General features: G+C 38.9%; 1 protein-coding gene across 2 annotated transcripts in view; it reads right to left on the reverse strand.

Moving 5' to 3' along the window:
* The window catches only part of LOC127455525 (rho guanine nucleotide exchange factor 10-like), a 121,339-nt gene that overhangs the window by 21,927 nt on the left and 85,796 nt on the right, over window positions 1-13,616 (reverse strand). For both annotated transcript variants that reach the window (XM_051723499.1, XM_051723498.1), the window contains one exon: window positions 4,755-4,929. In XM_051723499.1, coding sequence (XP_051579459.1) covers window positions 4,755-4,929 — 175 coding nt within the window. The remainder of the gene's footprint in view (window positions 1-4,754; window positions 4,930-13,616) is intronic.

A 13,616-nucleotide genomic window follows, 5' to 3' on the forward strand; every position in this document is an offset into this window, starting at 1 on the left:
CCACATGATATTGATGAAACGCCTAATGTTATCAGAAGAGCTGCGGCCCCGAATAAACCCCACCTGATCTATATAAGAGATGTCATAACTTTACTCAATCGGTTAGCCAACATTTTTGACAATATTTTAATGTCTAGCTGGATCAGGGAAATTGTATGGTAACTTTTACACTCGCTTGGATCTTTGTCCTTTTTAAGTATCAGACTGATTCGGGCTTGTGTCATGGTTGGCGGAAGCTTTCCATTCTTTAATGATTCCATATAAACTTCTAGCAAAAGTGGAGCCAATTCTGTAGCATAAGATCTAAAAAATTCAACGGCAAAGCCATCTGGCCCCGGAGCCTTGCCTGTAGGCAGGGCCTTAATTACCTTGTCAAGCTTCTCCACGGTTATCTCAGAATCAAGAGAATTTTTTGCTCAGTCGTCAGTTTAGGGAGTTCTAATGGTTCCACAAAGTTTCTAATATCTTCATCAGTAGACAAAGATGTGGAACTATATAGATCAAGATAGAATTCTTTAAAAGCATTATTAATATCAATGGCTGAGGTAAAAAGTTCACCACCAACAAATTTCACTGAGGGAATGGTAGAAAAAGACTCTCTCTGCTTTATAAATCTAGCCAAAAGCTTCCCTGCTTTGTCCCCCGACTCAAAGTATGACTGCCTTGCCCTGAATAGCCAAAACTCCATCTTTTGCGACAATGTAGTATTATATCTGTGTTTCAATCGGGTCAATTCTCTGAGGCCATCAGACGACATTTGGCGTTTCAGCTCTTCCTCTGAACTTTTAATATTCTCTTCCAACTCCACCAGTTCTTGTGCTTTGGACTTTTTTTTTTTTTCCTTTTTCTCCCAATTTGGATTGCCCAATTCCCAATGTGCTTTTAAGTCCTCGTGGTCCCGTAGTGATTTGCCTCAGTCCAGGTGGCGGAGGACGAATCCCAGTTGCCTCCGCGTCTGAGACAATCAACCCGCGCATCTTATCACGTGGCTTGTTGAGCGTGTTGGCACGGAGACATAGCGTGTGTGGAGGCTTCACTCCACCCACCACGGCAACCACGCTCAACTCACTTAGATATTAGATATATATAAAAAAATCTATTCTAGAATAAATCTTATGGACTGATGAAAAAAATATATAGTTCCTACCAGATGGGTTCAAAAGTCTCCAAATATCTATAAGACCAAGATTTTACACATCCTGTGAAGCATCAGTGTTGCTCTAGGTTGCTTGCACACTTTTGCTTCACTATGATCAAGGACTGAGTCCATCAAAAGATTAAAGTCTCCTCTCAATATTATATCATGAGGGGTGCCAGCAGCTTGCAACATCCCTTCAAGATCTATAAAAAAGCCCTGATCATCAGTGTTAATATTAGCCAAAATCAACCTTTGCCCCTGAATTTCTGCTAAAACAATAATGACTCTTCCTAATTTATCTTTAATCTGTTTGAGACATTTGAATTGTAAGTGTTTACTTATCAATTTAATGACTCCCCTGCTCTTACTTGAGCTAGCACTCAAGAAAACATGTCCACCCCATATCTTCCCAAATGTTTCAGCTTCCTTTGGTGAAAGATACGTTTCTTGAAGAAACACTATATCATATTTCTTACGTTTAAGAGAAATAACCTTCCTTCTATTTATGGGGTGCCCCAACCCATTCACATTCCATGTGGAGAGAGACAATCCACTCATATTAACATTTGACATTTTTACATTTTAGAAAAAATAGATTGGGTGTCAAAAATTTAATTATAAAAGACCACATTCCAACATTAGTGCCACAGTCAGACCCCAAACTTCTCCAAGAACCAAACAAACAGAAAAAAGAAAAACGTGCGCATTAACCCTGCACATGACAGTACCAACCGGCGTCCATCACTCTAAACTCAAACAGTCCATGTACACCTATGAGAGTCCCAGTGACAATTTTGCTGTCGGATTACTCAAGTCCGGTGCTTCGGTACAAATGTTGTGAGACAGAGTTACACAACAACTGATAATCTATAAAACAAACTCCAGCCAAAAGGCAGAATAAACACAAAGAAAGTGTAGATTCATTCACATACTGTCCCGAAGGTGTGTTCTTCCACAAAACAAATTACAGCTGCTAGCGGAACCAGCACACACAAAAATAAATAAATAAATACATTTAAAGCCGTTCAGTTTCCTCGGACAGTCAAACAAATGTTCAGTGAGCCGGCTGTTCATGAGTGCAGGAGATGACCTAATCATTCCAATGTCCTGCAAAAAATACTCCATGAAACAAACTCCATCCAATAGGAGGCATAAGCACAAAGAATGAGTAGTTTCATCCACAACTGTCCCGAAGGAGTGTTATTCCACAAAAAAAACTTCAGCCGCTAGGCGGAACCAGCACCAAAAGAAACAAAAAATGTGCCCAGCTTCCTCAGACGGTCAAGGGTATGTTCAGCGAGACAAGCTCACTTGGAGGCACGTGAGAAACACACCATGACTTCCTCAGTCCACTGATTTTATGGAAGACATCGCTTGTTGTGGGCATGTAAATATTTTGCGGCTATCCTTAGTATCTTTTCTCAATTTGGCCGGGAACTTCAGTGTAAAACGACCCTCCGACAATGCAAAAGTTTCTTGAAGGAGTGTTATTCCACAAAACAAACACCAGCCGCTAGGTGGAACGGAAACAAAAAAGGCGCCCAGTTTCTTCAGACTGTAGAGTGTATGTACAGTGAGACGAGCTCACTTGGGGGCCATATGAAAATCACCAAATGGTTTACTCACCCCATTGTCTCTATGAAATACAATGCTTGTTGTGGGCATGTAAATATTTTGCAGCCATCCTTAGTATCTATTCTCAGTTTGGCCGGAAACATCAGAGCAAAAGCGATCTTCCATTGATGTAAGAGTTTCTTGCATTCCTTGAATTGATCACGTTTCTCTCATCGAATTCGCAAAGTCTGGGAAAAAGAAAATGCTGTGATTCTTCCAAGAAAGCTTTCCTTTGCTCCTCGCCTCGCGCAACACAAGATCTTTATCAGCCGATCTCCGAGCCGAGACCCTGTGAGCTCACTCGATTTCCAGATTGTGGCCTGTTATGTCGAGCAGACTCGGGAAGAACTCATCTAGGAATTTCACCATATCTCTGCCTTCTTCATGCTCAGGAATTCCAGCAATTCGGACGTTGTTTGTTGCGGGCATGTAAATATTTTGCAGCTATCCTTAGTATCTTTTCTCGATTTGGCCGGGAACTTCAGTGTAAAAACGACCCTCTGTCAATGCATACGTTTCTTGAAGGAGTGTTATTCCACAAAACAAACACCAGCCGCTAGGCGGAACGGAAACAAAAAAGGCGCCCAGTTTCCGTTTCATGATTCTCCAAATCCTCCAGTTTTTCCTAAACGCATTCCAAGTCTGTCTTGGTCGCTAGCGGGTTAGCAGCTAATTCCCTCTCTGATGACTCCAGATAATCGATCCATCCCTCGAAGTCCCCGATTCTTGTAACCAACTAATTTAGTAGAATTTAGTTTCCATCGCAGTAATCGATCGACGTATTACAGCAAGATCCTCTAAGTCAGCAACTACTTTCGTCAGCATCACAGACATGCTCGCCAGTTGGTGTTGAATTTCTCCGGCCACACCGTCCAAATTGAGTCCCTGGTCTGCTGCCTTGTCAGGGGCTTCAGCCTGAGCATGTAAGTGTCTTTTAATGTCTCCAGAGCCTGAGGATTTTGAATTCTTTGACATATTTTCTTCATAAACAGTTATGAAACAGAGTGTATCAATTCTCACCAGTTTAAGACACAAAAAGTATTAAAAACTAGCAAAGTGTGCAGAGCTCGCCATTCACATGTCCGACCCTCGCATGGCATCACGCGACTCCTCGTAAAAATTATTTGACATTTTAAAATATACATTAACTACAGCTAAACCAAAGTGATATTTTTTTATCAGTATTTCTGGGAAATTTGATCTAAATATAACATAATATATAATTTATATTAACATCTAATGTGAGAATTACTAGTAATTAGAATTAATTTCCTACTAGTCATAACTGCTCAATACAACTTGGTGGTCAAAAGTTATGAAACCAACATATTCTTTTTAACTAAACTTCATCAAAACAACTGTTCAACTGAAGTATACAACATTAATACTTCTTTACTATGTTTTTAAGCAAAATCTGTTCTATTTACCTGCATGAATTGCAGAATGTTGATGCGCGAGTATGCTGAAGGGCTGCACGATTTGGACAAAAAGTCATATTGCAATTATTTTTTAAAATATTGCGATTTGAATTATGATTAAAATATTTTTTTTTTTTCACATGTTCAACTGCCAAAAGGCTACTGGAGTTTTCACATTTAAGCCCTCTTAAAAAGAACCAAAATGAAACCTTTTTTCAATTCACCCACAAACCAATAAATATATAACTAGCGAAACGAAGAAAAACATCGCATTACCGCGGAGACCTAGCGCGTGTGGAGGCTCACGCTATTCTCCGCGGCATCCACACACAACTCACCACGCACCCCACCGAGAGCGAGAACCACATTATAGCGACCACGAGGAGGTTACCCAACGTGACTCTACCCACCCAAGCAACTGGGCCAATTGGTTGCTTAGGAAGCCTGACTGGAGTCATTCAGCATGCTCTGGATTCGAACTTAAGACTCCAGGTGTGCTAGTCAGCGTCTTTACTTGCTGAGCTACACAGGCCCCCACTAACCCCTGTTGTTAAGTGTTTGGAAGTTGATGCATTGTAATATACCTGGGAGTATATTGTTGACAGCTGTGGCGATGTTGATGTCTTGTAGGTGGTCAAGGGTCTCAGTGTGGAAGAGTCGTAAGGTGGAGCCAGTGCTGAACGCCATCCAGATCCCCACCCCGGCCACCACCATGTGTGACACGATCATCCCCTCCTCCTGATGGGCCTCTAACTGACGCTGTCAATGGAAGAGAGAACATACTTTAAAGAGAAAAGAATGTGCTTTAAGCTTAATTACCAGTATTTGTGGCATAATGTCGATTACCACAAAAATGACTTTTGACTTGTCCCTCGTTTTCTTTAAAAAAAAAAAAAAAAGAATAAATCTGGGTTACAGTGAGGCAATTACAATGGAAGTGAATGGGGCTAATCTGTAAACATTAAAATACTCACTGTTTGAAAAGTATAACCAAAAGACATTAACAATATGTGCATTAACATGATTTTAGTGTGATAAAATCTCTTACTAACCTTTTCTGTGTGAAGTTATATTCAATTTTATAACTTTGTTGCCATAACGACGTAACGCCATAAACCCTAATACCTTAAAACGACCATAAAAGGTGACTTAAACAACTTTATAGCTCAAATAATACATGAGATTTAACAGAATAATTCATTTAAGTGCAAATTAAAAGCTTCAGATTTCTGACTTTAAACCTTCCAAAAATTGGTCCCACTGTAATCTCGATTTGTGCTTTTTTTTGACAAGTCAAAAATAATATTTGTGCTAATCTTCTTTTTGACACAAATGCTGTAGATTGAGCTTAATTTAAATTGTACCCAGAATATGTATTTAAATAGCCTACACATGAACACAAACATACACACAAAAAAGCACATGGCACAAACAAAAATGCAGATGCTGGACTGATGCAAGGTGATCCAGCAGATGGAAATGACCCCAATAAATTAGATAGTTTGTAGAAGGAATAACAATTTTAATTGGTAAAATTTAATTAATGAAGAAAAATCTATTGTAATGAACACTGAATAAATGTAAAATGATAAAGAAATACATTTTGAAATTTGAGTACAGAGGTCTTAAAGATATAACCCAAAAGAAAGGATTAAGATAGACTGAGGCCTAAGAGATGTAGTCAATGCAGAGAGCAAGGAGAGAAGAACTGAAACGATATTTGCCCGAACCTTTATAATACAAATCTGCATGCGAGCTTGGTTTATCTCAATGTTTTTGTTCTAGTAGGGAAAAAATAACATTCAGCCTGGGTCTCGATGACACCCAGAGCCTAAAACTGCGTAAGCCGTATTAAGACATAACAGTTTTTTATCATAACCATGACTAACTTTAGCACTTAGGTAGGTATCATGACTAACGAAACATATTCAATGAACACTGAATAAGAAAATAAATACTTAATATCCCTGCATACATTTTATGTATTATCAAGTACACTGATGACATGAATGTATAGATAAATGATTACATGAATGTTCATATATGAATATGACTTCATAGCTGATTATATGTTTCATATCAGTGCTTTGAAATGAGTATCACACTGCCATAATCACATGATTTCACCAACAGGAATCATCAATGTTTGGCATATTGCACAATTCAAATCGCTGAGTCTATTACCAGAGCATTAGATTCACTTAACTAAAAGATCCGAAGGGTTTTGTCATTACCGAAATCACCTGAAACAGTTTCACAATTAACTCAAAGGAACATTAGTCTCACCCAGGGAAACTAAAAAATAAACGCATATCATAACATAAAATGACATAATTCTCATTAAACGGAACTTAAAACATAACTATAACCCCCAATAACTTTTAAATGTTAATATCACCCCCAAATAGTCCCCAAAACCCGCACAGATGTCCATCATTAATTATGCAATGACAACAGCCAATAGCAAGTCCTCAAACATAAACAACAACTGACATTAAAGTATATTCCTGGTAAGGACTATAAATCAATGTAGTTTTTTGAGGGGACTGAAAATGAGGCTGTGAGGGATACATTTACAGTCTTTTCAATGGCATGCACTGTATAAAGCCATACAAACTATAAAGGTCTTAGATAAAGGTCTAATTTTCACATCTTGTGCTTTCTGAAATTTTCTAGATTCTTTTTACAATGTTTTGTCGACAAAAGGATCAAAAACAGTTTAAAAAATAGTACAACTCATTGAAGAGACCGTCAATCTATCCCTTCACAGCCTCGATTTCATTTCATACCCGTCAAACATCTACTGTGAATAAGGTCCATTTTATATATGGCCCCAAATAGTCCCCAAAACCTGCACAGATGTCCCTCATTAACTATGCAATGACAACAGCCAATAGCAAGTCATCAAACATAAACAACAACTGACATTAAAGTATATTCCTGGTAAGGACTATAAATCAATGTAGTTTTAGCATCTGATATTAATTTAAATAGGTAAATATGCCATTTTGCCCTTTGCACCAAGAAAAGTGAAAAAATGCAGACGTCTGATCGATCCATCTAACCACTGATCTAAAGCCCCGGACCCTGAATAAAACAAGCAAGAAATGAATGAAAGTGGTTGAGGCCGTACTGCCATATGTGTTGTTTGTAGACATGTGTTGAACCAAGGAGATGTTCTGTTACACACAAGTCCAGATGTTTATGCAAGCAGTTACAACTTGCATTATATGACTTATATGATAGTAGTAGAATGACCATTTACTGTTTGCACAATGTTATCAAGCTAAACTGTTTGCACAATGTTAACAAGCTTATCAAGTAAAACAACGGTATTTTAAAACCTATTTGGGTTTCGTGTTATTATTCTTTCATAATATGGTATGTAATATGGTGTTTTAAAAAAGTTTAAAACACAGGGCATATTGTGCTTGTGTAACATTGTTGAATGCAGACACAAACAATAAAACAACTGTCAAACGATTTAATAGACACATAAAAGAGAGGGACCCATACATAAGAACATGCAGTTGAACCAATTCAGTGTTCCAGAAGAATCCAAAACCCCACTTCAAAACTTGTTCCGGCGCCGGTGCAAAAGTGGCATATTTGATTTTTGAGGGGACTGAAAATGAGGCTGTGAGGGATACATTTACAGTCTTTTCAATGGCATGCACTGTATAAAGCCATACAAACTATAAAGGTCTTAGATTAAGGTCTAATTTTCACATCTTGTGCTTTCTGAAATTTTCTAGATGCTTTTTACAATGTTTTGTAGGGATCAAAAGGATCAAAAACAGTTTGAAAAAAAACAGTACAACTCATTGAAGAGACCGTCAACCCATCCCCTCACAGCATCAATTTCATTTCATACCCATCAAACATTTACTGTAAATAAGGTCCATTTTATATATATATATATATATATATACACACACACATACATACATACATACATACATATACATACATATATATATACACATACATATACACACATATATATATATATATATATATATACATACACACACACACACACACACACACACATACATATACACACATACACACACATACACCGATCAGCCACAACATTAAAACCACCTGCCGAATATTGTGTAGGTCCCCCTCATGCCACCAAAACTGTGCCAACCCAATAGCATTCTGAGATGATATTCTTCTCACCGCAATTGTACAGAGCAGTTATCTGAGTTACTGTAAAATTTGTCAGTTTGAACCAGTCTGGCCATTCTCTGTTGACCTCTCATCAACAAGGCATTTCTGTCCACAGAACTGCCGCTCACTGGATTTTTTTTGTTTTTGCACCATTCGGAGTAAATTCTAGAGACTGTTGTGCGTGAAAATCCCAGGAGATCAGCAGTTACAGAAATACTCAAACGAGCCCATCTGGCATCAACAATCATGCCATGGTCCAAATCACTGAGATCACATTTTTTCCCCATTCTGATGGTTGATGTGAACATTAACTGAAGCTCCTGACTGCATGATTTTATGCACCCCCACACTCCCTCCTCCAATACCAAGTTTAAATCTTTCTCCGATAATCTCTAAAGAGAAGTTGAAGTTCCATCCCCCAGACTCTGAATTAGCAGGGAGTAATACACTGATGCCTCATGACCTTTTCCAAAAGAAGTAATCACCACTCCAAGAGTATCTGCCGCTTAAGGGGGGTGTAAACTACTCCCAAAAACAGTACAGAGCAGGTGGCGCAGATGTAAATACTTATAGAACTGATATCTGGGAATCTCAAAATGTTGAACCAAATTTTCAAAGGATTTCAACACTCCACTCTCATATAGGTCATCGAGTGTAGTAACCCCCCTCCCGATCCACTCTGACCAGCAAAAAGAGGACTTGTTGATACATAATTTGGGGTTCAGCTATATGCTCGAGGCAACATTTAAATAAATTTGCAAATTAAACACTCTGGACACTTCTGTCCATACCGAGTGCAAATGCGAGACAACGGGTTGTAACTTATCTTCTCCGGTTAGTTTGATAGAAAGGCTTTGCAATGGCAAAATAGGGGCCAGAACTTCCTGTTCAATACAAAACCAGGGAGGGGCTCTCTCAGATGGAAGAGACCAATGAGCCAAATGTCTGAGACCGAATGCATAATAATAAAACTAAATCTTGGGTAGGCCTAGCCCACCTTTGTCAATTGGCCTATGTAATTTATTGAAATGTAATCTGGGAAGCTTACCATTCCAATTGAAGGACTTCGCTATGCTATCAAATTGCTTGAAATAAGAGAGGGGGACATCACAGGTAGTTACATTTTGGAATACAATTCATTTTAATAACATTAACCTTCCCAGTAATATATATGTGATGAAACCCACCTGCCCACATTGCTCAAACCTTTTTATTAAGGGGTCAAAATTAACTCTAACTAAATCAGACAAATTTGCTGGGAATAAAATGGCCAAAACACTTAATGCTCTGTTTGGGCCGCTGAAAGGCGCCAGGTTGAAAAGCCGTTATTGGGCAGTACGCTGTCAGAGCCAAAGCTTCGGATTTAGATCAATTGACTCTGTATCTTGAGAACTTTGAAAAGGAATTAATAATTCTGTGGAGACAAGGCATAGATCTAGTGGGGTTGGAGACGAATAATAAAATATCATCAGCGTAAAGTAAAAGCTCATGAGCCATACCTCCTGCCACCACCCCTGTAAAATCATCTTCCCTTCTTATCGCGGCTGCTAATGGTTCCAGGGCAAGACAGAACAATAATGGGGAAAGAGAGCAACCCCTATCCAGAGTAAAATAATCTGAAATTAATCCATTTGTTTGTACCACTGCTACCGGGTGTCTATATTCTCTCTTAACAACTTATTATCAACCGACAGCCTGAATGTCAATACAGTACAATACAACCTACTGTACATTCTATATATACTACTATATATACTTTTTTTTTATTGAATAATGTGTATCTATATTGTGTGTATTGTATACTGTACAGTGTACGTTATTATTTGTATATTGTGTTGTGTGTAATTATGTGTATATTAGACTTTAAATTGTGTTGTGTTAATTTGATATAATTGTAAATTGGTATATGTCTCATCACTGTCATGACTGCTATGTTGATCGGAACTGCACCCAAGAATTTCACACACCATTGCACTTGTGTATATGATTGTGTGACAATAAAAGTGATTTGATTTGATTTGATAAAGTAACTTAATTCATCCTATAAAAATATTCCCGAACCCGTATATTTCCAAAATCTTAAAAAGATAAATCCCATTCTACCATATCAAACACCTTTTCAGCATCAAGTGAGATGGCAGCAACTGGAGTCTGAACATTCGCCACTGACCACATGAAATTGATGAAACGCCTAATGTTATCAGAAGAGCTGCGGCCCCGAATAAACTCCACCTGATCTATATGTATAAGAGACGTCATAACTTTTCTCAATCGGTTAGCCAGAATTTTTGACAATATTTTAACGCCTAGCTGGATCAGGGAAATTGGACGGTAACTCTTACACTCGCTTGGATCTTTGTCCTTTTTAAGTATCAGACTGATCCGGGCTTGTGTCATGGTTGGCAGAAGCTTTTCATTCTTTAATGATTCCGTATAAACTTCTAGCAAAAGTGGAGCCAATTCTGTAGCATAAGATCTAAACAATTCAACGGCAAAGCCATTTGGCCCCATAACCTTACATGTAGGCAAGGCCTTAATTACCTCGCCAAGCTCCTCCAAGGTTATCTCAGAATCAAGATAATTTTTTTTGCTCAGTCGTCAGTTTAGGGAGCTCTAATGGTTCCACAAAGTTTCTTTAATATCAATGGCTGAGGTAAAAATTTCACCACCAGCAGATTTCACTGAGGGAATGGTAGAAAAAAGACTCTATCTGCTTTATATATCTAACCAAAAGCTTCCCTGCTTTGTCCCCTTACTCAAAGTATGACTGTCTTGCCCTGAATAGCCAAAACTCCACCTTTCGCGACAAAATAGTATTGTATCTGTATTTCAATTGGGTCAATTCTCTGAGGCCATCAGACGACATTCGGCGCTTCAGCTCTGCCTCAGCACTTTTAATATTCCCTTCCAACTCCACGAGTTCTATTGCTTTGGACTTTTTGATGAATGAGGCATACTGTATGATCCGACCCCTAAGAACCACCTTAAGTGCCTCCCAAGCCACGCCCTCAGAGGATACTGAGGACCAGGTGGTCTCCATATACACATTGATTTCAGCCTTTATCATTTGTTGGAATTCAGGATTTTGCAAAAAGGGATACATTAAAGCGGCAACTATATGATTTCTTTTTCTCCGTATGTGGCAACACCTCTAAACTCACCAGGGCATGATCTGAGACTAAGATGTTTCCAACTGAGCAATCCACAACAGATGAAATGAGGGACTTATATATATATATATATATATATAAAATAAATCTATTCTAGAATAAATCTTATTGACTGATGAAAAAAAAAATGTATAGTCCCAACCAGATGGGTTCAAAAGTCTCCAAATATCTTTAAGACCAAGTATTTTACACATCCTCTGAAGCATCAGTGTTGCTCTAGGGGGCTTGCACACTTTAGCTTCACTATGATCAAGGACTGAGTCCATCAAAAGATTAAAGTCTCCTCCCAGTATTATATCATGAGGGGTGCCAGCGGCTTGCAACATCTCTTCAAGATCTATAAAAAATCCCTGATCATTAATTAATTTCTGCATAATAATGACTCCTCCTAATTTATCTTTAATCTGTTTGAGACATTTGAATTGTAGATGCTTACTTATCAATGTAATGACTCCCCTGCTCTTACTTGAGCCAGCACTAAAGAAAACATGCCCACCCCATATCTTCCCAAATTTTTCAGCTTCCTGTGGGGAAAGATGAGTTTCTTGAAGAAACACAATATCATATTTCTTATGTTTAAGAAAATAAATAACCTTCCTTCTTTTTATGGGGTGCCCCAACCCATTCACATTCCACATGGAGAGAGACAATCCACTCATATTAACATTTGACATTTTGACATATTAGAAAAAATAGATTGTGTGTCAAAAACAAGATTATAAAGACCACATTCCAACATTAGTGCAACAATCAAACCCCGAACTTCCCCCCCGAAGCAAACAAACAGAAAAAAGAAAAATGTGCGCATTAACCCCATGCATGACAGCGCCAACTGGCGTCCATCCCTCTAAACTCAAACAGTCCATCTTCCCCATGAGAGACCCCCGTGACAACTTTGCCATCGGACTGCTCAAGTCCGGTGCTTCTATACAAATTTTGTGAGACAGAATTACATAACAGAAGAAAATCTATAAAACAAACTTCAGCCAATAGGCAGAATAAACACAAAGAACGTGTAGATTCATCCATATACAGTCCCGAAGGTGTGTTCCTCCCCAAAACAAGCTCCAGCCTCTAGCGGAACCAACACACACACAAAAAATACAAAGGAAAAAATAAAAAAAAACATTCAGTTTCCTCGGGCAGTCAAACTAATGTTCAGTGAGCCGGCTGTTTCATAAGTGCAGCAGATGACCTAATCCTTCCAATGTCCTGCAAAAAACTATTCCACAAAACAAACCCCATCCAATAGGAGGCATAAGCACAAAGAATGAGCAGATTCATCCACAACTGTCCCGGAGTGTTATTCCACATAACAAACTCAAGCTGCTAGGTGGAACCAGCACAAAAAGAAACAAAGAAGGCACCCATTTTCCTCAGACGGTCAAGTGAATGTTCAGTGAGTCAGGTCCACTTGGCTGCAAAGTGAGCGCCACACAATGACTTACTCATTCCCTTGACTTTATAAAGGACAATGCTTATTGGGGACAAGTAAATACCCTGCGGCCATCCTTAGCATCTATTCTCAATCTGGCCAGGAACTTCAGTGTAAAAGTGACCCTCCGTCAATGCAAAAGTTTCTTGAAGGAGTGTTATTCCACAAAACAAACTCCAGCCGCTATGCGGAACCATCACAAAAAGAAACAAAAAAGGCGCCCAGCTTCCTCGGACAGTCAAGTAAATGTTCAGTGAGTCAGGCTCACTTGGGAGCAAAGTGAGAATCACACCATGGCTTACTCATGCCAATGACTTTATGAAGGACAATGCTTGCTGGGGACATGTAAATACTTTGCGGCCATCCTTAGTATCTATTCTCAGTTTGGCCGGAAACATCAGTGCAAAAGCGATCTTCCATTGATGTAAGAGTTTCTTGCATTCCTTGAATCGATCACGTTTCTCTCGTCAAATTCGCAAAGTCTGGGAAAAAGAAAATGTTGTGGTTCTTCCAAGAAAGCCTTTCTTTACTCCTCGCGTAACACAAGATCTTTATCGGATGATCTCAGAAATTTGGCCAGAATCGATCAGGGCCTGCCTCCCTCAGCGGATCTCTGAGCCGGGACTCTGTGAGCTTGCTCGATTTCCAGCTTATGGCTTATG

Source organism: Myxocyprinus asiaticus, chromosome 17 (genome assembly GCF_019703515.2).
Source record: "Myxocyprinus asiaticus isolate MX2 ecotype Aquarium Trade chromosome 17, UBuf_Myxa_2, whole genome shotgun sequence".
Classification (NCBI taxonomy): domain Eukaryota; kingdom Metazoa; phylum Chordata; class Actinopteri; order Cypriniformes; family Catostomidae; genus Myxocyprinus; species Myxocyprinus asiaticus.